Source organism: Verruconis gallopava (genome assembly GCF_000836295.1).
Source record: "Verruconis gallopava strain CBS 43764 unplaced genomic scaffold supercont1.69, whole genome shotgun sequence".
In the NCBI taxonomy this organism is placed as follows: domain Eukaryota; kingdom Fungi; phylum Ascomycota; class Dothideomycetes; order Venturiales; family Sympoventuriaceae; genus Verruconis; species Verruconis gallopava.
Window position 1 is genome coordinate 27,212 of NW_015622205.1, and position 24,552 is coordinate 51,763.

Here is a 24,552-nt window from a genome sequence, read left to right on the forward strand (position 1 = left end):
CATCGTAAAGGACTTCACCAAGTCCTACGTTTTAAAAACCTGAAGGATGCCTCTTGAGTCAAAGGATTGTGCTCATCGATTCGCGCTGTTGTATTCAAGATAGCACTCCCAACAAAAATAAAACCGAAGCATTGTGTGAGCCAATCAGGTCGACGACGTCATGATTGAACTCAAGGATCAACGTGAGACAATTTAGGTAGGAACTCGTGTTTCAGTCGCAGCGCACTGGACGAGATTATGAAGAAATAAAACACAGCTTGCCATAGGTACGGAGGTCGTCAAACTGGCCGAATTCATTAGGCTTTAGAAATTTGATTCCGAACGTCGGCCCACTCAAGGTTGCAGCAGCAATGCATTGATGTATGAAGTGATCACTACGGCAATGTGTCGAAGGGGTACACAGCTGTACTTTTGCCGCAATGCATTCATTGCACTAAGTTGATATTGTAGTAGAAATAAAGCATAACCGCAAATGCCTCCCTGTTAAGGAGAGTTCAATATCTGTAGCGTTTTAATGACTAGAGCCAGATAAGGTGATGTTGAGTTATGTATTTAATCAGGAGCCTGAATTCCCCGTACGTCGTTGGCCCTCCGTCGTGAGGCTTGTATCGTGCCATTGTTTCCAGCGTAATTGCAACTAGTAGCATGATGGTTGTAACAACTGCCAAAGGCACAAAGGACACTGTGAAGACAGCGTCGACCGAAGTTGCGTAACCGAACACCCATTGAATGCTGGACTTTGCCACAAATAAGACCAGATTTCGCCACTTGAATCGCCAGAGCTTGGGCACGAAAGCGTCTGGGTCTTCTGCGTACCGGCTGTATGCGTCTTGCCAACTCACATCGTCATTCATGAAGTACGCCACAACATCTGCACAATGCATGAAGAACGCCAGCAAGCCCGACATTCCTGATTGAATCAACACTCCTAGGAAGAATTAGACAAACGTCCAAGAGCTACGAAGGCACATCGCGGCCATTTGCTTACCTGCCCAATCTGTGACGAGCGAAGTGGGACCGATAGGGGCCTGAACAAACCCGAAGCCAGTCCAATCGTCTCCTTGAATCTGATCAATAGCAAAGCTACCCTGCTGTTTGGCAAAGTACGCAGTGATGACAAGGCAAGTGGCCAAGATAGCGAACGCCACCCAAATTACACGGACAAGCCAACGCACTCGGGACACCTGTTTGTAGACACTCATCCTAAGCGGCCTTTGCGTGTGGTTTCTCGGGTCTGCAAAATACATTCCTCCCGTGAGGATCATGAAAACTGCGTTCACAACAGGGTCTGAGCTCCAAGTTTTGATGGTTTTCTTCTCAGGCCCAAAGATTAAGATCAACGTCCAGATTGAAATCAGACTCTGTACCCAAAGCGCGCCGCCGAGCATCACAAGAGGATATCCTGATATGTCCACGCCCCAAGCAGTGTATATTGGAGGCCCCAGGATGTTAAATTCCTTGTCACAAATGCCACTAGTATGGATGCGAGCCGTGAGGGTAGCAGCGCCACCGTATCCGATAGCTATTGCCACGGCCGCAACAATATTGGTAGTCCAATGACATGGTCCTAATGTGCGGCTTAGTCAAAATAGACTAGATTACGTTGTTCTTTCGTTCTCGATCTTACCGAATTTTTTGGTTCCGCCTAAAAAGCGCGAATTCGTGTTGTATCTTGGACCATTTCCACTCTCCTTTTGGAGGAGCCAAAGCATGGCAGTGAAATTTACGCGGGCGTGAGCATCGAGGAACAAGGTTATGATTATGTTTGCGAAGACTTGAATCAGCATCGACGAAGCCGCTGTGGATGGGAACGCGAAGTGGTTCTTTTTGTACTTGCGTATGCCCGTCCACACCACTTCCAGACCATTTGCCGTTGCACATGTATCATTCAAGAATTCAGGCAAAACCTGCCGACTCTTCAGGATCAGGGCGCCGCATGTCATCGCGCCAATTGAGACTGAAGTAGACAAAAACACCATTGACGAACACCATGCTCGAACATCCGGTCGCTGCAATGAAGCGCGAGATAAAGCCTCAACTGTGCCTTGAGCTGTATTATCACGGCTCAATGGCCGCTCCTTTATGGCAGCAACCGGCTGCATGACAATCTATCTTATCAAGGAGAGTATTATTATAGAACCAATCTGGCAGTAACCGACTTCAAAAAAATGACACTAAAGGTTTGAGGGAAACAACTTCATCCCCTTATGACCTGCTATCTGCTTGACCGGGTTAAATAAAGGCTGTCTGAGTTAAATTACCTATCACTTGGGGTCCAAATAAACCCAAAAGCATCTCTCTCATCTTCGTAGTCTAAGGTTATTCGACTACGTATCTTAAGCGCTCTAAGCAGAGCCTGATCTACACTCATGGGCCAATACTCGACGTCCGCACAATGTGTTCGATGCCGCGCTGCCATTGAATCGGTTTTCATCTTCAAGATTTTCATGCCGTCAGCCACCACTGACACTAAAGTTAGGAAAAACCTTATGATACGCCCTGAGAAAGATAACTCTTCTGGGTTTGGCTGAAATCCATCCTGAAAATTTGAGTTGAAGGCGTTCTATTCGGCGCTTGCGTTTGTCTGCGGCAATATCCTTTGCAAGCTCGCAGGCATCACTCCCATGTGTATACGAAGCACCATCCGGTCAATGCAGTATGATGGGGCCAAGCTGCCGATTCTGCGGATTAGCTCAAACGAACATTGTAAGTTGCAGATGTGCTTCCCAGGACTATCCAATCACGGCACGACCGTCGGCAAATTCCAGCTTTCATGCTTTCCGGTTCGTCGAACGAGCAAATATGATTGATCGACCAAAGATCGAGTCTAGACCACACGATCTTGTACGAAGTGCACAGCCGAGCAGTTCGTACGGAGTCATCACCAACCACAAGCCTATCTCAAAGATAGCAAAAAAGAGGCTTCTCGGCAAACTTGCGATAGGAGAACAGCTAGTTTAATTTAGAAGCTTAAGTACTGAGTTGAGCTCTCGATAAGCGATCTTACACCAATTCTCTACCAATCATATGTCGTTGCGTCCCAAGAGAGCCCCCAACAAGGCAGACACCAAAGGCTAGTAGCGACGCGTCCCGCGGATTAGAAGCAATGTCTACCTTGGCCGCAAAACGCGCGCTTGACATGGATGGTTTGACATATGAATATGCGATGGTGTGCTACTTTGAGCTCGGTATTTGGCATTCAAAATCAAGTCCATGAACTCAAGAGCAATTTCTTCTTCACCTTAAGCTCCCCGTTCTGCGAAAGCTTTCTAAATCTGCTAGTGAACATATCACAATGAAAAGATTTGCTGCCCTTTGTCAACTTACGCCGTTGCTGTTGTTGCCTTTAGCAGCAGCGACCGCAGAGAGCCATGATATAAAGTCGACAAACCTCTTTGACAAATTAGCGGGCGACTGGCAACATGGGCTCGTCAAATTGCTGAAAGACGCATGCGATCCCGGTTGCTGCGGAAAGAAGGCTAACAGCGGTGGAAGTCTACCCTGCTGCGCGTCTTGCGACGACATTGAGAAACTCGACAACTATGGCATATCCTTCGCCATTCCTTCAGGTACTTTATCAAACCTTTCAATGCGAATTCGCCGACTGACGGATGTCTTAATGAGCAGTTTCAAAGGACTCGGAAAGCGCAACAAGCGAAAGGAGCCCGTTTGTCACTGTGAGCCAAACACCGATCACAGCGACAGGGGCTCCTATCGTAGTTCTTCCAAAGGGGAACGGCCTTCCATTCGTTATACGCTGCGCAGTATGCAACAACGGTGGTCTCGATTGCAGCCCTCCACAGGACTGCTCCGGTGGAGGAGGTGTTGCAATAGTGGCACCTCATTACCCACCCACGCTTTTTCAAGGTGATGATGGACACTGGAAGTTGATCATCCAAGAAGCAGATAACTCTATTAAGGTGGAGTCTGCTTGCATCTGTGGCGATGGCGTAATCAATTTGGAGTGCCCTTGCAAAAATCTTAAAAAAGCAACAGTCGATGTCCTAAAAAAGAAAGCTGTCCAAAGGGACGAGCTTTGAAATTAATCTGTTAGGTATTAATAAAATTCCTGTTTCAGGCTTTAAGCCCTCAAAGTAGACCACGATGAAGTGTACTAAGACGTCCGTTGGCCGTTGCAATAGTGTCGTCGTCCTAGAATAACTCACCTATCCTATCACAATTTTTTGAGTCTTGAGAGAACTTGGCAGTTCCGGGACTACGCGAAAGAATTGAAGCCACGAAATAGCCTGAAAAGGGTCCGCCTTATGTGAATAACATGTGATGTTTGGAACTGGATGTAGACAATCGAAATTGACCAATGAACAATGCTTCCTAAACTAAAGAACGCCTTTGTACGCAACACGGTGCCGATTAAGCCCCCGTGGGAAATCCTATTAATAGACCGATTTGCAGCCAATATAGAATGGATATTCAAACGTCTGCACTGTGAAATGCTGCAATTGAAGGAAGCTTTGAACTAGATTGGCCAAGTGCCAGTACAATTACGGCACGTGACCGGCTTCTTGTCACGCCCTCTCCACGCTGAGACTACGTAACTGCCTTGCAAGCAACCCCTCGGACTGCTTATTCGTACTGTCGTGGCTGTTTGGACTTGCACTTCTGCCAAGACAAAACTGGGCATCGCCGTTTCGGGAAGAAGATTCAGTGAGAAACGGATTGGGCCTACGTTCCGCCCACGCCGTGTTCGGATCATTCCTCCCACTAGACGTTGTGAATTCTCCTAGTGAGTCTCCCATCATAGACTTGCTCAAATCAGAAGTCATATTGGTTGGAGACTCGGACAGGGTGTGTTTTGCGAAGGCATTGGACTCGACGGAGCTAGTATCTCGACTAACAGGGCGACTCGGTACAGTCTCCAAGTGATGCAATATGAACGGTATGGGTTTGACGTATTGGTTATGTTTGGGTAGGCTCCAGTCTAGAACATTGGTCGCGTCAAGATACGTATTTTGAGAAACCCCCATGGATGTGCTCCCACGTTGTGTTGTACGATCATCCGCGGTAACCTTGGCCGAACCCAAAGCACAGGAAGCCGAGTGTTGATGTCCAGGGATAGAATCGCGAGAAGGTTTATACACGCTGTATTTTGGTTCAGGCAGCTGAATCTCGTTTCGCAACTTCTCTTTGCCATCCGGAACACGATTTGCAAAGACGACGCGGATGGATTTGTACAGATAGTACCGTCCTTTTGCAGTACAGCAGATGTGAAGGTGTATAAGGTATCTTAGAACCGGTCTGTCACGTGGATCATCAGCGTTGGACAATGCAGCCTCCGGGCGGTCTGTCCCTAGATTCGATCTCGCACTTAGAGGCATATCGATGATGGGGCCTGCGGAGTAGCTGCGTTGCCTAATGAATGTCTTCTGACCAGGCTCCATGTCGCTGAGATCGTATGGCACGAGAAATAGCTTGACGGCCGTCTTATTTGGATTTTTGATAATGATCTGGAGTTGACCTTGCTGTGGAATCCGATAAGACCCTCCAGGTGGAGCCTTGGGAGATTGCGATCTCTTTCGCAATTTCTCGCGCTTTAGCCTTCGGGTGAGATTTGTGGACTCTGAGCCAGCCTGCTGACGTGGTCCTGGCTCATCTCTATCACTTGACGGAGCAGGCGAAGCGTACCGTTTGCGTCTTCTACTCTCGTCCCGCGCACTCTTTGACAAGGAAATGTTATTTTCGATGTCTATCAGTCCGACGTAGGGACTGGGTTGATTGTCCATAATGCGCCCCCCTGCACCGCTTCCGTAACTGTAAAAAACCGCCGGAAAGGGGACAGTTGCGTGCGGAGGACAGCGTAGGCTCGATTTGCACTTGCCTTTGCCCAGGACGCCAATTTGTGCGACAAAATTCAGCGGTCGAGACGGTATGGTTGACATCCGTCCTCGCAGGATGGATTCCTCGTATGAACCGACCATTGGGGCGTGGTGTAGAGGTGAAGATTCTGAAGCGTTAGATAGACCCCTTGGCCGTATGAGAGGCGTTTGCGGAGTGGAGCTTGGAATCGAATGGGAAAGCTGTGCGAGCGACGTGATGGATCTCCGTGGCTGGTGTGCTTGGTAGGGAAACATGCTTTCCCGTTTTGTAGGAATAATAGGACGTGGTTTAGGGGGGCTTGAGCCAGAGATGGCACTTCCATAAGCCTGTAGGGACCGCGGGGAGAATGTGTGCCGTCTGTTATCTCGGATCGGACTGTGAGCTCGTCGTTGAGACATTGGGTTCGAAGGAGGGTCTTCGAGGTCGGAATTGTACGTCGACTGCACAAGTGGGCTTGTGGGAGGCATAAGAACAAATTGTGACAGCGATGACGTCGTCGAAGTATAGGATATAGCCTGCGCCCGTCGCTCTGAGGGTGTCCTTGTGGCAAGGAAGGTTGGAAAGTCGGCGTGCCATGGGGCAACTGGTGATGTCGACATCGGCATGGACTCTCGCTCGGCTCTCCTGCTCACGTTCTTGTCGTCTCGGAAATCACCAGAGTGCAGTGCAGACTTCGGTCTTTCAATTTCCATGCCTGCATCCTTGTTGCTCCAAACGTTCTCGCCGGTACCGCTCCTTGATGACTCTTCCAGTTCGATAGCTGGGAGAAGCGTTGACGGAAGATAACGTTGCGGCGAAGTATCTTTGGGCGACAAGACTCGGTCCTTCGACTCTCTTGCTATTCCACCCTTGTACGGCCAGGTCGGGGAAGTCCCCCTCTTTATCCGCTCTATCAGCTCTTCTCGATTCAACGGCCTCCCCTCTCCGTCAGGCCCCACTCCGACAACTCTCTCAACCGCGGGAACATTCGCTCTAGGGGACGAAGAAGTGTGGTTGTCCCTTCTATCCGTCCAGGATGTCTCCATCTGGAAGAGCGAGAGGTGGTTGTCATCATCTACCGCCAGCGGACGCCGAGGTTGTGACGGAGGTCTCTCCACAATGTCATGGAAGATTGGCATTGTGAAAAGTCGGATGGGGAACTATGGGTCATGATATGCAAGACTCAAAGAGAAGACATTGTTAAATGCCGTATTAGTTGGCAGGCAAAGCGGAAAAAGAACTAGAGATTGCAGCGTGTGGCGATAGGAATAAGCAGCCTGGTCAGTGGTTGTCTGGCACCCGTCGAGTAACTCCGGCCGACTTAGGCCTGCACGGACGTCGCAGGTGACGCAGATTGGTAGCGAAGAAAAAACGGTCGATGTTTGGGATCAGAATTTTTCAGGACAGTTCATGAACGACTGAGCTATCGACAGTGGCACAGCAAAGGGAGCAAGTTTTGTGGGAGGGACTGGAAATGTGACGTGGAAGAAGAATCGCAAAGCTTTAAGGATGATAGCCGTCGGCGAGTAGCGGGCGAGTGAGCATCAAGACAGTTTAGTGTACATGAGGGAGGTTAGCCGGTCTTGGACAAACAATGACGAACTGCAGGGCTTTTGTCACAAGACAATCATGCACGTCCGGAAGACAGGACGCTGCGAGCCACGGCATAGGACTGACCGCACGCCATACGACCGACGGCAGCTTCAGCACTGTCTCTATAGCGTACGGCTTCCGACTGGAGGAGGGATTTTTGCTCGCTGGCTGCTGCTAGTCATTGCATTCGTCTTTGATGTTGCATCCCGCCGCTGCTCCTTGCTTGCTGGCAGTGCCTGTGAAGAGCCTGACTTGGCTCAGCGCTATCGCAAATACATGAGCCCGCGCAAATATGTCTGTCTTTGATCAGTCATCCCGGAGTGTTTGACATTGTAGAGATATCAAACAGCTTTTTCTGTCCGGATCCTCCTTCGACTCTCACAAAATAAATGAAACGTGAACGTGGAATGTGTTTCAATTCCTCGCCGTGTTGTCGTTCAAGCAAGACGCTTCCTGTCCTAACCTGCAGCTTTTTCCACAAGGCTGAACTACGCATGTTTCAGCACGCTATTGCGAAAGCGTCAGAACAGACAGAACGCATGCCCACGGCCGAAACAATTTCCTTCAACGCAAGGGCTTGACGGCTTTATCCTTCGTACATTGGGTCTTGTCGCAAGTGTATGAGCACAAATATTCTCAACATCGAGCATGGGTGAGAAGCGCAAGTTCGGCTCTGCCTTTCAGGTCGGGCCTGCAAATCTGCCCGATGGCATGCGCAAGCGCAAAGCGGACCGCATAAAGAAGGCCCTAATCGACCGCGCAAAGATCAAACAAGATTTTGCCAAAGTCAAGCGGCGGAAGTTGCAAGAGCAGCAGAAAAACGACACTGGACTGCCACAGCGTGATATCTATGCGGACGCGCAAGCAGAAGGCGAGAAAGCCGAAGCCAGCACAGCGGCTGCTGCCCTGCACCCGGATCGAGAGGCTCTCATAAATGGCTCAGTCGAAGAGCTAAGTACTCGGGAGCATGCCGAAGGAGAAAGTGGCGTCGAAAAGAACAAGGCAAGACGGAAGCGAAAACTGGACCCTTTCGCGAAAGAAGCTTCGCTCGCGCAAAAGCAAAAGGAGGCAGCACAAAGAAGACGGGCCGAGCGGGAGGAGGCAGAGCGACAAAGACAGCAGAAGATTAGGGAACGGGAAAGATTGCAAAGGATGATCAAGAAAGCAAAGAGACCAACAGCGGACGGGAAGCGAAAACTTGGAAGGGAGAGCGGCTACCTGCTGGAGAAGGTGAAGCAAATGATGGAGACTTAGTGCACACATAACAAGATGTTCTTGGGTACGAAGCAGCTGCGGATATACGTGCTCATGCAAAGATACAGGACGCCTGCACCGAGCCCTTGACCATCAGCCGGCCCGAGAATATACGAGTTGAAACGGATATGGGCGCGCACGCCAGACTTTCGGTCAACTGCTTGTGTCTCTGCAGTGCATGTCTGGATGTGTCTCGAATCAATTGCTGCAGACGCAAGCGGAGGATTGGCATTGCCCATCCCATAGCGATTCAAGTCGCTGCTGATGGAATATTTGGTCTGACTCAGGAGGCGATCAAAAGCATCATGTGGCCATACTCATGTTTGACGGGTTGAAAGTCCGCAGATGAGGCAAGCACAATCCGAAGAACGCCCCGCCTAACAGTCAAAACACGAACGGAAGGAGCCAATAACTAAAACAGAAGGAAGCACCCAGGGAGGCGCGTCCACAAAGACGACGGTTGGCAGAAGCGCGAACGTAAACTCTTACAAGAAACCATCATCTAAGGCTTAAACAGGGTGGTTTCGCACGCGCCGTTGATGGGAGCAGTCAGCTTGTAAATCTCCGTGTTTTTTTATTAAATTGCGCTGCTGGTTTAGAATAATAGCTATGCGCTACCTTTTGCAAATGGACTGTTCAAATTCCTTCTCCACCCAACTTACCTCCTTCCAATCCTCACCTCTACTCCATTCTTCTTCTCTATACTCTAGATTGCCAGGCAGACTATTGGTCCAATCTACAGGGCGACGGCGATTCGGTTTGTTTGGAATTTCTTGGTGCTTGGGATCAGCAGAGCTGCGACCATAGCCAAAACACCGAAGGAAATGCTGGTCCACCACACGTATCGCAAACTCTCGGCGTATGCGAGCTGCGCACCGTACGTGCCGGCTGCGATGATTTGAGGCGTGATGTTCGGCAACTTTGCAAGCAGGTCTGGAGCTTGCAGCAAGGCACCCACGAAATTCTCTGCCTCTGCGACTGGGAGCCCAGCTTTGATTGCAGCCCCGGCAACATACGTAGGCAGACGCGTCTTGAGTTTCTTCGAAAAGATGTTGAAGTAGATGCTATAGCCAATCGAGCCACCTACGGCGCGAACACTAAGAGAAAGAGCGGCGCAAGTAGTGATAAGCGCATCTGTCGCACTGGTTAGCTCACTCTAGCCTTAGGTTTCACGGTGAAGGGCTTTGCATACCCGGAGCGGCAATCATAGCTGTCAGCGCGGCGGGGACTATGATTCCTCCAAGTCCAAACGTAGAAAATGAGCCGAGCACAACCGTGGTGACCTCGTTATCCGGAGTAACGACGGAAAGCGCACCACCGAATGCGGTAATTATGGTAGCAAATGCAAATAAAATCAAATTCACCCGACTTGGAAACATAGATACCAAAACGCTGGCAAGGATGGCTCCAATCGTGGTTCCAAGGCCGGCTCCAATGCCCCGAAGGCCAACTTTGACAGGATCTGGATTGTACACGTGCGAAATGAGCAGAGGCCAGAAGTTGAGGTATGAAAAGAAGTTCATGCCAGCAACGAAGGCCACTACGTACGCAAGCGCAACGACACGCTGTTTCTGAAATAGACCACCTGGAACCTGAACATTTCGTCAATGACAAGTTACAGTGGATGGAAGAAAGAAAGCAAGGAAGCAAACTACGTACCATAGGATGCTTTGCAAACTTCCACTCATATATAATCCATGCAATCAAGGTAAATATACCGATAATTAGCGTGCAGAGAACATAGGCAGAAGTCCAAGAGTGACTGTAGCCGCCGGCTTGCAATGCCACAAGGAATATAGTAAGGCCGACTATTGATAAGATACCACCGATAAAGTCGATGCGCTTGATAATCTCCAGAGCAGATAAACCCTCAGCACGAACATGGGCGACAGGGAAATATGTGAACAGAAGGCCGAGTCCGGTCACCCCATTGTAGATAAGGGAGATCCACATGCCCTATGCTTGAGATTAGTTGATGCTGAATATTTAGGCTGCTGCCCTTCATGGCTTACCCATCGCCAGGTATGGTGAGTCGAAAGAAGTTCACTGTATAGTACATATGGAGTAAAGGGAAACACGAATGCTGTCAACACAGCGGTGATGTAACCACGATACTTAACAGGAACGGTTTCATTAAGACTGTACACAAAGTCAGAACTTCCTGTGTTTCCGTAGCAGCGGACTTTCATACCCAGCTAGACCAGTCAGCTCTCCGATGCCTGCACCGGCGCCGGCAAAGCCCATTCCAATAATGGCCTGTGCAAAGGAGTGCGCCGTGCCAACGAGAACGCATCCTAAGCAGATAAAAACAGCACCCAGGAGAGTGATGTAGCGTTTACCAACTAGATCGTCAAGATAGCCTACGAAGGGGCAAATAGCCGCAATAGCAAGCGTGTTTGCCGTTGGCAACCAACCGATGATGGAGGCGTTTGTACCACCAATTTCTTCAGCTATGAAGGTCAAGCAACCACCAACAAAGTATAATGGGATTTGCGAGCCTATGTAAAAACTGTGTCAATCGTATTTCATTTTGAACCTGATCCGGCAAGCTGTGACTGGAGGTCTTACCTGTATACAGCATTGCCAAGAAAGCCGAAGCAAATAGCTTTCAGTGTCAGATCAAAAGAACACTAAAGCGGAGTCATAATCGTCGCGTTACCTTGCGAACTGTCCATTCAACCTTGCCATCTGAATCATCTCCCTTGAAGGCCTGCTTGTTTTCAAGGTCGATAGATTCGCTGATTGTTTTCTCATGCCTCAAGTCGACCGGGCTTGTAGCGTCGCTGTGTGTACTTTGCTGCGCAAGGCCTGTCTCTTTTTCTGAGACTTCATTGTCTACTGTTCCGTTTGTGTCACCATTATCCATTCCATGGTTTGCTGCAACAGAAGCGTTCGCAGGCTCCGTTGCTGAGGGCGAATCTGCTGCAGGACCATTCATCGCTGCAGCTCCGTCGTGCTTCTCCTCGCTCATTTTGACGATAAGCTGAAGGGTGATATTTTTTTTAATGTATAAAACCCAAGATTCAGGGAATAGAGAGACAAGAGAAAGGACGAAGAGAAGATGATGGAGTTTGAACGAAAAAAAAAACTCTCAGCGGCGGATTGTCTGAGGAAGAGCAACGAATTCTAATGTCCACAGCAAACAGTAGCCAGGTCACCACGTTTCTAGAAAAACATGTGGTCAGCACAATGAGCGAGTCGTGCCAGCTCGTAGCCATGGTCAATTCTTGGTACACTCCATCTCGGTTAATACCTGCACGTCCCCGTTTCCCCCGCCATTGTGGAAGCGGAGACTGGGGGGAAACGAGGAGAGAGGCCCACCGCAGCACGACGTTCTCGAGTACGTCGAGTCGTCCCAAGGCCAATTCGGTAATGGACTGGCCAAGACGGCATGCCGACTACCAAACTTGATGATTAAAAGTTTCGGAAGTCTTGCTGACCTGTCAACAAGTGCGTGCGCACCGATGTGAAGGCAGGGCAAGGTGATGTTTGTGTTTCCAGATAGGGTTTATTTTGTAGATAGGATTGAATGGTAAGAGCATGATCTTTCTCAGGGTTGTGGCAAGGGCTCTCTCGAAGGCTCGTCGTTCCGCGGGAAGATCCTGGGCATAGCGCAAGATTTGCACCCTCTCGATGCCGCACGTCAAGCCTCGTTAAAAAAAAAAAAAACAAAACCTTCCAAATACTGTGGCATACGACGGCCGGACTTGGCTTTCTGCATCAAAGCCCTCGGCTAAGTGATAAATAAAGTTTCTCGCTCCTGTTCAATCGGCTTGTAAGGGCAGTCGCGCCGGTCTGGATAAGGATTGCTTGGGGTGCGTGTTCTCGCAGCGGCCAGCCTGGATTTCAAGCGCCCTGCTCCTTACAATGCAGGCAGGAAAAGACCTATACGTGGATTTGTTTCGTTGAGTCAGTGCTTGATTCCACAGGGCCAAGATCACTTGTTTGTTGCAGGGTCAAACGACGTTCGCTGGTCGCGTCGATGTTTCGCACACTGAGCGTCGGGCGCCTGAAAGCTTGGACTGAATATCATGTTTGGCCATGAAGGTCGAACATGATCTGCCTTTCAGTATTTCTTGGGTCAACGGGAACCAAAAGAAGATGGTAAAGAAAGCGAGCAAGTAGGGGCTTCTGCGATGCTTTAATGCTTCATAGGCCTTAGTCCCCCCCGCAGCTGAAAACCCCTCTTTTGAGCCTTTCGGCCGGCTAAAGAGGATGATAATATATGAAACAGACGCCTGGCAGGCCTATTCGTGGAAGAAAATCAAATTGGTTTACTATTTTCTGCTTTTGCTAAGTGAATATGAGAGAGACGGTTGAAATTGCTGCACGGGTTAGATATGGTGGAGTGGATTTCCAGACCACTCAGTGGGTCCAAGGTCAAGGGAGAAACATAGGGCTGACTAGGAGAGACTCGAACGCGCCAACGACAGAGCGCAAGTTGAAGACCAACATTTTGATGAGAGAGAATTGATGAGAAATTTGACCGCTTGCAAAACCGTGCCTATGAAATTCTGCGCCATCGGACATCCGAAGAACCGAGGACCACGGGGGGATGGAATCATCTCAATTGCCCGAGACACCAAGTGCTATGTACATGGACAAGAAAAAAACATGTGAAATGATGGAATCCTTTGCGCGCACCAGCCCTATCGACGTGTTTCAACCTCGCGGCAAACGTTAGCAGTATCCTTGTTCGACATATGCACGTTCTCGCAGGACGTCTACACGCACCTCGAAAAAAAAAGAATGTGAAGCGCCGTCCTCACCAGAGTAACCGGAATCGAATTGTGTCTTTTCGGGACTCACTCCTCGTGGGGATGAGCCGCCAATCCAACACGCCGCGTATTGCACTACAGTGTCGCCCTGCCGTGAGCAGAAGCGCACAATCTCCGCGCCGACTCCCATGGTTGCACTGCCGCATAGAAAGCAACTATGGGCAGGCCCCGAGCTTTCTGATGCCGGACGCAAGCGCTTTCGCGCCAGACCCTTGCGGGCAGATGCCAGAGCTCGCCCCCGTCGACAAGCGTAAGGGGAGAGGGTAGCGATGTGTAGTAGAGATTACTCCGAATTTCTCATTTGCATGCGATGTGACGGAGCTCGGACGAGACTCCGTCTGTTTGTAGCAAAGAAACGCGGCGATGGTGAGGACGACGCCCGGGAAAGAAGAAAGAAAGAAGGCGAGAGGGAGATGAAAAGGACAGAAATCTGTGCCTGATGCCAAGACTTCGCAAGGAAGTTTTAGTGGGTCCTTTGAGTCACCAACGCGCGACTGCGGAAGGAACGATGCTGGCGAGCTTTTCACAGCGATTGCCTACACTTGAATCAGAATGTCCAGCGCGATTGAGACGCTTTTGTGAACGACATTCAAGCCGGGTCAAGGGCGGCGGTCAAGGCCACGGAAACCTCTGCAGCCTTTGGGCTTGGTTTCGCAAATCGCCACGCGCACTCGGGCCGTTCGACCCGTCGGTTGCCTTCGACCGAGTCCACAGCTGCCTCTTGGACCAACTCAAGTGCAGTCCATAGGAGTGGTCGCTGGCGGTGGGCTGAACGTGAAAATCAGTGAGACGGAAGTTGACGAGTCATTCGAACAGCCAAAGCATCGGTAAATGCACGAGGAATTGCACAAAGGCGACGGATGCTTTATCTACATGACGTTTATTTAACAACACCCTTTCCATTCTAGTCGTTTCTTTGATGAGCGCAACGGCGGAGTGTCGCCGCCATTGTTCCGAATCAACATCTACGGTGTGTAAGATTTGAGGTCCAGTTTCCGTGTCGCTATATCACAAAGCACAACTAGAACATTTCAAGGGGAAATCCGCATCTGTGTCCTAGAACTTGTTAAGCTTGGCGAAGGGAATCCGGTCGCGCAGCTAACGCAAATCGTCATAAAAAGCAGCGGTGGGGAGGCGAAATGTGAGCGAAAGATGCAGTGCAAGTCCTTTGTAGCCATTCTTTCTTGGGTATCAAATGCTACTGAGGGTGCGAGACTGTGCATCTTCCATGTTTGCCATCCGTTCCATAGTAGGAATCAATCAAAATCACTGCTGAGGAACGTTGCTAGCATCGTTGTCTAGACCCACTCCTTCTCCCAAGCCCTTCTCGACGAGAGCACTACGTTCAGATACGACTTCAACTTCGCTAGCGACCGCATCGTGGAGGGTGTCTTCCATATGCTCTTCTGTGTATGGCGGTGGCGCTAGTTCCTGCCCACCATCTGTCCACACCTTATTGAGCTCATCCTCAATCTCTTTTCGCCTCCTCGTCCATTGTTCAACATTCGCAAGCCGTTCTCTGAGTTCTTTCAGTTCTTTTTCAACTGAAGACTTTTCGGCTTGTGTTCCAATGCGCTGGAACTCCCACTCCTCACCCGAGTCACCGAGACCTAGCGTAAGCGTGAAGTTATGGTATCGCTTCAGCGACGCACGAGTAGAAATAGTAATGAGAGCTGATGGCGACAGATCAGTATGTCGTCTAAAAGCCGCTTTGTGCTGATGACTTACTGATGCCCTTCGCTTTTGCTCGTTCATAAAGCAGTCCCTCTACATCGCTACTTACGGCACTCGTGCCTTCGTCAATAAATGCATATCGCGGCTCGTGATAGAACAGTCGAGCAATTGCCATGCGCTGCTTCTCGCCTCCTGACAAAACGTCCTTCCAGTCCTTTCGAGTGTCCCAGCCTCCTTCTCTGTCGGGCAAATAACCCAGTTTCGCTTCTTCTAAGATTCTTCCAAGTTCAATGTCCCGTCGTCCGGCAGTCTTCATGTCCAATTCCGTGTGAGGGTAGATGACCTGATCACGCAAGGTTCCCGTGCTAAGATAAGGTCGTTGCGGTAAAAACATTATACCATCTGTGCCAATCGTGCGAGGACGAGAGACAAGGCCGCGATAAACTGGCCAGAGGCCGGCCACGATGCGAGCAACGGCACTTTTACCAACGCCATTCGGGCCTGTGATAAGCAGATGTTCACCTGAGTGTACTATGACGGACAACGAATCTAAGAGCTCATCGCCGCCCTGTGGAAACAAGGCAGGTGCGACAATCGGAACATTTTCCAGTCGAACTCCGTCGAAACCCTTGTGCACCGTTCCTTGAACATCGCAAAGAGAATATAGCTCCGCTCCTTCGCTGGGATTAGGGGGAACATACGCATTCGCATGTACACGATGCAACGTGCTGATCAAAGTATAAACTCGCGAGGTGTAACCAGCGAGTTCAGACAGATCCTTGATGGAATACATCATGCGTCCACCGGCATCAGCCAGAGATAGCATGAGTCTTTTGTTTGTAATGAAATCCTTCATTCGCCCACGCTCTCTTTGGACCTTATCGACGTTGTCGCCCAACTCAGACTCTCCTCCGGCACCGCCCCACATTGGAAGGAAAACGGGCAACGAGGTGATCACATACCCAATAGCCGACCAGGAATACTTGAGCACGAAGTCTTCAAGCATGTTGTAGCGGATCTTTAGGCTGTAGATACCTTCCATCCAGTGTTTCAGCTCGCGGAATCCTTTGTCCAGGAACATTCGCTCCATGGAATCTCCCCCGTAAAAAGCCACTTCTTCAGCATTCGCTATGAGTCGGGCATGAAGAGCTCGAAAGTCGCCTTCTCTTCGACCCTCAACAGCCTTCAACTTACCGAACGGCGGCGAGAGCTTTCTCAGAAGTGTCGCAGTACCAAAGTAGTTGATCATTAAACCTGAGAAGGCAAGAGGGCCAAGGGAACGGTACAGCTGATAATTGAAGACGCAAAGGTCTACAAACGGCTTTCCGAGCGACGAGAATAGGTCAGCAGCAGCGGCACAAAAAAGCGTCAGATCCTGAGTGATGAACTGGTCTGGATTCGCTCCAACACCCCCGTCTAGATTGAGTAGTTTGTAGTAGTTGAGTTCGTCGCTGAGATACAGGTCGTGGATATAACGGGTCAATCTCGTCCGGAAGGCAATGGACACTTTTGACTTCAGAAACTTGATCATGGCATTCGTGTACGATGCCAGACCACCGATACCGCACCATTTGACGATGCCCCAAAGGAAAGCTCGACCGTTTCCAGCGACAAGGTCTCGCACAATCTCGCCGTCGAGTCGGGCAACGACCAGCGACAGGTAGGTGCGCAGCATGAGGAACAAGCTGTGGCTGAACAACAGGCCTGCCTCTTTGCTCGTCCACCTTGGGACCATGATATTGAACAGGCTGAGAAACTGGTGCAAAAAAGCCAGATTTAGGCCAGGTTTCGTTTGCGGTGGCGGCACCTGGCTCTGATACGCGTCGCCGAGTCCTGCAACTCTAGGTGGTTGAAGGAAGAGTCGTCTGTGGGCTTCGAATGTTGTCTGCTTAGTGCCATGTATAACAACCTTGCTTGTTCCGTCTTTGTACGGCACGTAAATGATGCGCGACCCGTCTTTGCCCTTCAAGCCGCTGTTCTTGCGCACAAGGCGCCGTCCCGTAGCTCTTTCGGCATTCCGCTTCTTCCACCATTTCCGCGTCCCGTAGCCCGCCGAGACGATCGAGAGCGTAAGAAGCAGCGTAGCAAGGAGCTTGGCCGTCCGCGATGCAGTGTTCACTCGTTTTCGTAGTGTTTCTCGGTATTGGAGGTACAACTGGGCTAGAGGATCGCTACTGTAGCGCAGCGTCGACTGTGCTGCCATTCTGACGAAAGCGTGTTAACGACAGGTTAATGACGATTTCATGCTGCAATTTCTATACTTGGCAATACCAGAGCTGATAGCAGAGAGCTAGAAGGATGATGCGTCTCCAGAAGGCCATCGAGGTTGGTCGGCAAATGTATGCTGGTCACAGAGGCCGACGTAGCCATGATTCGTCTATCCGCCGAGCCCGCGTTTTGACATGTGAGGCATGTGAACGTCACGAGATCTGGACGGAACTTCTTCTACTTTGCACTTGTTGCAATGACGAAAGATAGAAATTGCTTTTCGCCCAGTGAATCTTGGCTTGAGGCGATGCTACGTTTTCTCGTCGTAAATAGGCAGTATAGGTTACCTGCACGCGACCTAAGCAATCGCATGAGTTAGCGGAGATGCATTGTCCTCATCATATCACATCATTGATAACTGTTCACAGTTATGCCACACTAAAATTAGCCAACTTATTTATGTTGGCTTATCAAATTAATTGTCATTTTCACGTTGGCCAAATCTCCAATGGTGAACCACCCAAAAATTTCGCAACGTACTGCATAAAACCTCCTGTCCATAGAGGTGGCACCAGCAGTTACTATTGTTGACCTCGATGGCGCCCTGTTACGAAGCTTTCATCGATTCAGCCGCTCTTGGTTGGTACCAAGCAAGGTGCTTAGGACAACTCGATGATGATGGACACGAGGAATTGTCTTGTGCGACCGTTCCACGATACTATCCAATTCCTCGCATCCCCCCAAAAATAGCCACCCCAGTGGAGCAGATACAGGGACTCGATCAATGGATTGTAGCAGTCGATGCTGGCTTCGACTGTCGCCAGAACATCCCTGGTGGCTCGCAACTCTTCTTCACCGCCGGTACGCTTGGACCCGGTTTGAGATGCGTCACCATTTTGAGCGACGTATGTCCATAGCGCCGGGATTTGTGCGTCTACGCGTGTCAAATACGGTCTGATTGTTGAACCTAGCGATTTCGACCTTTTTTTAGTGCTGTATCTGCTTACACTGCCATATCTCATCCGCTTGGAAGACAGCTCCTGCAAACAACGTTTGTATTGAAAGATCGAAGATGATATTCATCATTGAACCATCATCCCGGGCCTCACGCATGAAGCGCTGGTCGGCTCAAGCAATGAAAACACAGATTTTCATGTTAAAGGCGTTCCATATTTGAGAGCTGTTGTGTGTTTTTCTTTGTTCTTGCGGCCTTCTGATACTACTCCGACCCATCTCATCCTCCCCCTAGCCTTCGATACAATGAATCTAGAGACCCTGAAATAAAGGCCAATTTCAACACATGATCTCAGTGATCTGAGCTGGTGGGCGAGTATACTTCCGTGCGCCCAACTGTTTAAGCCCCTTCGCTACTCCAAATTCTATTGCATCTATTCTCATCCCAGTAAACTGGGTCGACCATCGTGTAACAATAAGCACTCAAAACGACTTTGTGAATACGGCTGACTTGCTATAGGTTTCATCCTTCACTTTTTTGATACTGAATCCTACGAGCAATGTGGTCATATAGATAGCTTGCCATCCCAGACAACATCAAAATTTAAATCCGTTCCCATCGCCGAAAGGCTCTGCCAATGCTAATTTGGCAGCTCAAAACACCACTTTCTAAGAGAAATTTTTTCAAGTCTTTGGCATAAGAATTTGTCTTACATCGCAGAACTGATTTGAGAGGCGAAAGAAACGTGACGATGGATGAATTTGAATTTAGCTGTCTGTCTTTTACTTGCAATGTATGCTTTCATAATTATGAATCAAGGTCAGTCAGTATATTCGATGATCCTTCAAGCCTCACTCATAGATTGATAGAGAGCAGCTCGAGAAACACGGTTCTTTGGCACATCAAAATGGGAAAACTTGTGATGATCACTTCAACGGTCAAGATGAGAAGGTCACTCAACGTAGAGCAATAGCTTGTGTCGCCTGTGCGAGAGCGAAAACAAAGTGTGACAAAGCTGTAGGTGCTAAATTTATTGTCATCCGTGAGAGTGATTCTAATCTTAGCCAGATTCCAAGCTGTTCGCGATGCGTCAGCAAAGGGTTCGTCTGCGTGGCGCGATGTACAAAACGATCAACCGATGCTGCTTATCGCCTGGCTAAGAGACAGCTAAGTTTGTATAGAAGACCGATTCCGATTATGTCCGCTCAGGACAGGATTGCTTCCCCAACAACGTCAAATTGGCCTTGTTTGTCAGCAGCATCCAGTTCATGCACAGCAACGTCAAGACTTGGTACACTTTGGAACTTTTCCCCCCTTCAAACATTATCAAGCGAAGTCTCTGAGCCCACAGGACTGTTAGAAGCACACCATAGATTGTCCACACACGTATGTTGTCCCACTGATTTCCTGGGAGAGGCAGAACATGATGTCTCTGACATCAGTTTACAGATCCCGTCAGAAGCAGCACTGCATCCGACGGTGGGCCTTGTCGATGCGTCGCAAGCATCCAATTCATTGGCATCCTCAAAGGTCTCCACTTTCGAGATGCTACAATCAAGCTCCCTTGGTTTAGATGCGGCCTCTACGATGCTGTCCCCTACGTATAACCCGACGTCTACTTTTGTTGGGCTGAATCATGGTTTTGAAGCGGAAAGAGAGGAGTCACATGTCATTCGCGGTCCTCTAGTATCGCTTGAATGTACTAGAATGACGTTGTGACACGCTTCAGCTCGAACTGGGACTTTCCACGAATCACTATGATTGTTCGCCGTTCGCATGATATATGTTGTTTGATTCGCCTACGTGATTATCAGCAGCATCATTTAATCTGCTCGTATATTGACGCCAGTCAAACTGCTCGTTCTGGTGGCATAAACTTCGGATGGAATGAAAGATAAATGCCGCATGAGAAGCGAGTATCCATTCTTCTCCTTGTCTTCTTGCCAACGCTGATCAGTAACCCATAGTTACTAGTTCAACCGCTCTCAACAATGAATACAAGAAGAGCCCAAACTTCTGAGCTGCTGATTCTCGCACACATCACTGTAATGTTGTATCACAATTGGTATTTTCTAGTACATGTTATAGAAGCTAAGCCTAATGACCATCTCGTTGCACCCAAACATCGTCGATTTTGCCCTTGCAGCTGTAGCAATGGCGGCCACACGGTTTGGTGTAATTATTCTCACAAAATTCATGTGTATAGGAATGTGGCGCGAGACAAAACAATGCCGGTCGCAAGGATAAGCACGGTGCAGGTACAGATATAGGCTGGGATTCAAGCAAAGCTACAGCGCCGAGGCTTGAGCGCTCACGGGCTTCTTGGCTTGAGAATGCTTATAGTTGAGAATAAGTCAATCGAGCAATCTCATATTGGAAGATTCTTAGCGAACCCGAACTTTAGATCCAAGAAACAGTCTGAAGTCTTGCAGGGGGACTTGTTACGGTGCCCTTGAGCCGAGATCGCCCCAAAGGGCTCATGTCAGAGCTTACCGCAATTTGACATGCGGCCTGGGCGTGTGACAAAACTCAACCTCGTCATTGGCAGGCTTCTTTTGAAAAGCACCTCTCTTTACTTTTGGATAATTGTAATTCGCTTTCAGCTTTTGAGGACATTTCTTCAGTCCCATGATACGGAAGCTTTATAAATGAGCGTTATTTTCCCGGAATCTTCGTGCTGATATGCTTTCCCCGGATGTTGCACGCCTCTGAACATTGTGATTAGCACGAAGACACTATCCGCTGCCAGGAAACAGGCCAGCGTCATCCTGGGTATATTGGCGCACTTGTATGCAGCATGCCGTCCGACCCTTCGAACAGCACATCGGAGTCCTCAAACTATACGACCGTTGCTGCTGTAGCTCCAGCTTCAGGTCCAGCTCCGCTTTCAGTACCTGCTCAGACTCCCTCCCCTCCTCGATCTCCTACCCAGAAACCCAGGAGTTCCAGAAACCCATCCGTCACGTCTATTGGCCGAAAAAGCCATGCGCCGCATCATCCGTCGGGATTGAGACAGTCCAGAGTCCCTGGCGAATCCTCAAGTCCCGAGATATCCAGGACGGGCGCCTTCTCGAGTCGAGACAGTGCTGGCAAGAGACCAACTTTTCAAGGCGACAACGGTATACAAACAACAGAATCAGAAAGAGCGGGCATCGAGGAGGACTATCCGGATCAACACGCTGAAGCACATTCATTCTGCTCCGGCCATTCTCACGAACCTAATGTCCACACACGCTTGCTGAGCGAGCACAACTGGGACAATGCTTCTGGGTGCGGAGATGAAAACTGTCGTCATGGGAGCTTCTCTATTCGGCCAACCAGCCCCCGCCAGGGTAGCTTCAGGAGCTATTGCACATTCCATTCCGGCGTTTCAGAAGAAGGATTTGGCGGAGCATATCCGGATCCCTCAGCAGGCGGTCTCGGTGATGCGGTAGATGCCACACATGGTCTTCTTGGCGACGCTATAGCCGATGGTCTGATGGGAGGCGGGGATGGAAACAAGATGAGTATAACCAAATACTTGGCGAAGCGACACGGCGTGAAGGCTCGGCGCAGAATGTACGACATTTGGTCTGCCATAGGTCTTCTGCTACCTAACTACTGACATATTGTGCAGGTATATCTTTTACTACATTCCATTCCTTAACTGGATTCGCCAGTACAAGTGGGCATACCTAAAAGGCGACCTAGTTGCCGCAGTTACGATGGCGTCATTCTATATCCCCATGTCTCTGTCGTACGCCTCAAACCTCGGCCATATCCCGCCTGTCAATGGCCTGTACTCCTTTGTTTTCAATCCCTTCATATATGCTTTGCTAGGCACATGTCCACAAATGGTGGTTGGACCTGAAGCTGCCGGCTCTCTGCTCACAGGGCAGGTGGTACGGGAGAATATAAGTAAAAAACATTGGAATGATGACGACCAGACACGAAACGCACAAATCGCTGGCATGACTACGTTTATGGCCGGTGCAGTCATTTTGCTCGCCGGAATTTTCCGCCTAGGATTCCTTGATAATGTTCTGAGCCGGCCTTTTTTGCGAGGCTTCATCAGTGCAATCGGTATTGTGATCCTCGTAGATCAATTGATACCGGAGATGGGTCTGCAAAAGATTGCTGGTTCAAGTGTAGAACACGGAAGCTCGGTGGATAAGCTAATCTTCATCATCCGAAACGGGAAGTATGCACATGCCTTGACTTGTGCTGTAAGTTTCGGTGCGTTGGCTATCATTATGGTCTGTCGGTAAGACAATTTCTTCCCTCACGATCGGTGGTTGTCGCTAATGGACATCTTGCCAGAGAAGTGAAAAAACGTATGCAACCGCGATATCCTTCCGTGGCATATATTCCGGATCGTTTCATCATCGTCGTCCTGTCTGCGATATTAGCCTGGCAATTTGATTGGGAATCGAAAGGTTTAGACATTCTTGGCGATATTAAGGCAAGGGGGAAACCGTTCCCAGTGCATTTTCCTCTGGACATTGATCATCTGAAAAATGCTTCCGACGCATTCTCAACCTCATTTGTTATTGCACTGCTTGGATTTTTTGAAAGCAGCGTTGCAGCGAAGTCATTGGGAATTGGAGAAAACAAAAAGACTGGAGCTGGAGGAATAAAAAACATGCATCTCAGTGCCAACCGCGAGCTTGTAGCTCTCGGTGTAGCCAATGTCGTTGGCGGACTGTTCATGGCTCTTCCGGCATTTGGTGGATATGGAAGGAGTAAGGTCAATGCTAGTACGGGAGGCAGGACACCGATGAGCAGCATCTTTCTAAGTTTGATCACGGTGGCTGCTGTTCTAGTGATGCTACCGTGGTTTTATTACCTGCCTGTGAGTTTTTTTAAGGCTTCCACGTAATTTCTTCGAAGTATTTCTAACTTTTTTAACAGAAGGGAGTGCTCTCCGCAATGATATCTGTGGTAGCGTATTCTCTTCTCGAGGAAGCACCTCCAGACATACTATTTTTTATTCGGCTTCGCGATGTCTCTTCGCTTTTGCTGATGTCTCTCATCTTCGTCTGCACAATATTCTGGAACCTGAAGATCGGCATTGCCGTCGGCATTGGGCTCTCCATCTTGCGCGTGTTGAAGCATTCCACCCGACCGCGAATTCAGATTTTGGGACGTGTTCCAGGTACCACGGACAGGTTTGAGAATGCAGAACGGGCAGGGGTCAACGTTGAATTCGTGGAAGGGGTGCTGATTGTAAAGATACCAGAGCCCTTGACATTTGCAAACACAGGTGATTTGAAGGCACGTCTGCGCCGATTAGAAGAACATGGAACTGGCAAAGCGCATCCGGCATTACCACCTATTAGGAGGTCAGATCACAACAGAAACGTTGTATTTGATATTCACGGTGTCACTTCACTTGATGGCGCCGGGGCTCAGATCCTCATGGAAATTGTTCGCGGCTACCGGGATCGGGGTGTCCGCGTGTTCTTCTGCAGAGTGCCTGGCGAGAGCACTCACGTTTGGTCGCTTTTTGAACGAAGTGGCATCGTTGCCCTATGCGGGGGTAAAACCCACTTTGTCAACAGTGTGGCTGAAGCACTGAGATTAACAGAGATAGAAGAATTGCGATATGGCGAAGAAGAAAGCAGGCTGCGGTTCAATTCATCTTAGTGATCGCAGAGCTGCTTTCAAATGTAAGATATTGTCGAATACTGATCGCGCATCCTGATAAGAGTTCAAAGGAAATACTTGCAGCACCTTCACTTTGATGACGAGGTGCGGTTCTGGTCAATCGGAACGTTTATGTTAATCAGTTCTATCTTTGTAAACACTACCTGACCAGATATTTCAATTGGCACATGATCGCAACAAGATTCAACCAACTCGGATCATTTGTGAATACAAGGGTCGAAATTGAATCAACGATAAGGTTATCTAAGGTTCAAGCGAGCGGTCTCGCGCTGTAGAATTTACATGCTTCCTGGTAACCAAACCAATGAGTGAGAATGTCTTGCACTGCTTTGGACCTTCATTATACTATGGGTGCTTGTCCTGCATTGAACCCATCTTGTGCAAGACGAGCTAAGATAAGACAAAAATCTTCCAGGGAGGGCTAAGTTCAAACGTAAGGACTAGGGTCTTCTCTTTTTTTTGGGGGGGAAGGGGGTGGGGGTCGTAACCTGATCTAACGCCAACGCAAAGAAGTCTCTTTTGCTCTATTTCATTGACCGCTTGAAGCTTCTAGTCGTTCGACCAACTTGGATAAAAGTTTGGAATACAAACGCTGAATTTTACGTACAAAAAATATTCCCATACGTGTGG

At 49.2% G+C, this 24,552-nt stretch overlaps 7 protein-coding genes across 8 annotated transcripts; 2 read left to right on the plus strand and 5 right to left on the minus strand.

Annotated features, from left to right (window-relative positions):
* Positions 1-518: 518 nt before the first annotated feature.
* PV09_09445 (uncharacterized protein) lies at positions 519-2,102 on the minus strand (the record flags this gene model as incomplete). Its single annotated transcript, XM_016363503.1, has 3 exons — positions 519-928; positions 989-1,567; positions 1,628-2,102. The coding sequence occupies 3 exons, from the start codon at positions 2,100-2,102 to the stop codon at positions 519-521; spliced, it is 1,464 nt and encodes a 487-aa protein (XP_016208663.1).
* Positions 2,103-2,955: 853 nt separating this feature from the next.
* PV09_09446 (uncharacterized protein) lies at positions 2,956-7,293 on the minus strand. Its single transcript, XM_016363504.1, has 2 exons — positions 4,167-7,293; positions 2,956-4,047 (listed from the first exon to the last, which is right to left on the minus strand). Exon 1 carries the CDS (start codon positions 6,951-6,953, stop codon positions 4,527-4,529), a length of 2,427 nt encoding a protein of 808 aa, XP_016208664.1. The 5' UTR covers positions 6,954-7,293; the 3' UTR covers positions 2,956-4,047; positions 4,167-4,526.
* Positions 7,294-7,988: 695 nt separating this feature from the next.
* Positions 7,989-9,350, plus strand: PV09_09447 (uncharacterized protein). The gene has a single exon (XM_016363505.1). It carries the CDS (start codon positions 8,056-8,058, stop codon positions 8,659-8,661), a length of 606 nt encoding a protein of 201 aa, XP_016208665.1. The 5' UTR covers positions 7,989-8,055; the 3' UTR covers positions 8,662-9,350.
* Positions 9,351-9,397: 47 nt separating this feature from the next.
* PV09_09448 (uncharacterized protein) lies at positions 9,398-11,632 on the minus strand (the record flags this gene model as incomplete). The annotated part of the gene is made up of 7 exons (XM_016363506.1): positions 9,398-9,795; positions 9,854-10,253; positions 10,321-10,617; positions 10,674-10,800; positions 10,853-11,159; positions 11,230-11,266; positions 11,321-11,632. The coding sequence occupies 7 exons, from the start codon at positions 11,630-11,632 to the stop codon at positions 9,398-9,400; spliced, it is 1,878 nt and encodes a 625-aa protein (XP_016208666.1).
* A 2,633-nt stretch (positions 11,633-14,265) lies between these two features.
* On the minus strand, positions 14,266-17,464 carry PV09_09449 (uncharacterized protein). Its single transcript, XM_016363507.1, has 2 exons — positions 15,168-17,464; positions 14,266-15,112 (listed from the first exon to the last, which is right to left on the minus strand). Exons 1-2 carry the CDS (start codon positions 17,314-17,316, stop codon positions 14,706-14,708), a joined length of 2,556 nt encoding a protein of 851 aa, XP_016208667.1. The 5' UTR covers positions 17,317-17,464; the 3' UTR covers positions 14,266-14,705.
* A 516-nt stretch (positions 17,465-17,980) lies between these two features.
* PV09_09450 (uncharacterized protein) lies at positions 17,981-18,434 on the minus strand (the record flags this gene model as incomplete). The annotated part of the gene is made up of 2 exons (XM_016363508.1): positions 17,981-18,255; positions 18,329-18,434. The coding sequence occupies 2 exons, from the start codon at positions 18,432-18,434 to the stop codon at positions 17,981-17,983; spliced, it is 381 nt and encodes a 126-aa protein (XP_016208668.1).
* Positions 18,435-20,799: 2,365 nt separating this feature from the next.
* On the plus strand, positions 20,800-24,245 carry PV09_09451. Of its 2 annotated transcripts, none has more exons than XM_016363509.1 (4): positions 20,800-21,834; positions 21,893-22,519; positions 22,576-23,107; positions 23,167-24,245. In XM_016363509.1, the coding sequence occupies exons 1-4, from the start codon at positions 21,074-21,076 to the stop codon at positions 23,899-23,901; spliced, it is 2,655 nt and encodes an 884-aa protein (XP_016208669.1). In that variant the 5' UTR covers positions 20,800-21,073; the 3' UTR covers positions 23,902-24,245. The 2 variants fall into 2 exon arrangements, with proteins under 2 accessions (XP_016208669.1, XP_016208670.1); XM_016363510.1 differs by having other exon boundaries at positions 23,222-24,245.
* The last annotated feature ends 307 nt before the right edge of the window (positions 24,246-24,552 follow it).

Excerpts from the sequence above, each read along its gene's own strand:
- PV09_09451 (XM_016363509.1), top strand. The coding sequence starts at position 21,074 with ATGCCGTCCGACCCTTCGAACAGCACATCGGAGTCCTCAAACTATACG. Across the intron at positions 21,835-21,892 it reads GTGAAGGCTCGGCGCAGAAT|GTATATCTTTTACTACATTC; the intron begins GTACGACATTTG and ends CATATTGTGCAG. Across the intron at positions 23,108-23,166 it reads CGTGGTTTTATTACCTGCCT|AAGGGAGTGCTCTCCGCAAT; the intron begins GTGAGTTTTTTT and ends CTTTTTTAACAG.
- PV09_09449 (XM_016363507.1), bottom strand. The coding sequence starts at position 17,316 with ATGGCAGCACAGTCGACGCTGCGCTACAGTAGCGATCCTCTAGCCCAG. Across the intron at positions 15,113-15,167 it reads AGCAAAAGCGAAGGGCATCA|CTCTCATTACTATTTCTACT; the intron begins GTAAGTCATCAG and ends TGTCGCCATCAG.
- PV09_09447 (XM_016363505.1), top strand. The coding sequence starts at position 8,056 with ATGGGTGAGAAGCGCAAGTTCGGCTCTGCCTTTCAGGTCGGGCCTGCA.
- PV09_09446 (XM_016363504.1), bottom strand. The coding sequence starts at position 6,953 with ATGCCAATCTTCCATGACATTGTGGAGAGACCTCCGTCACAACCTCGG.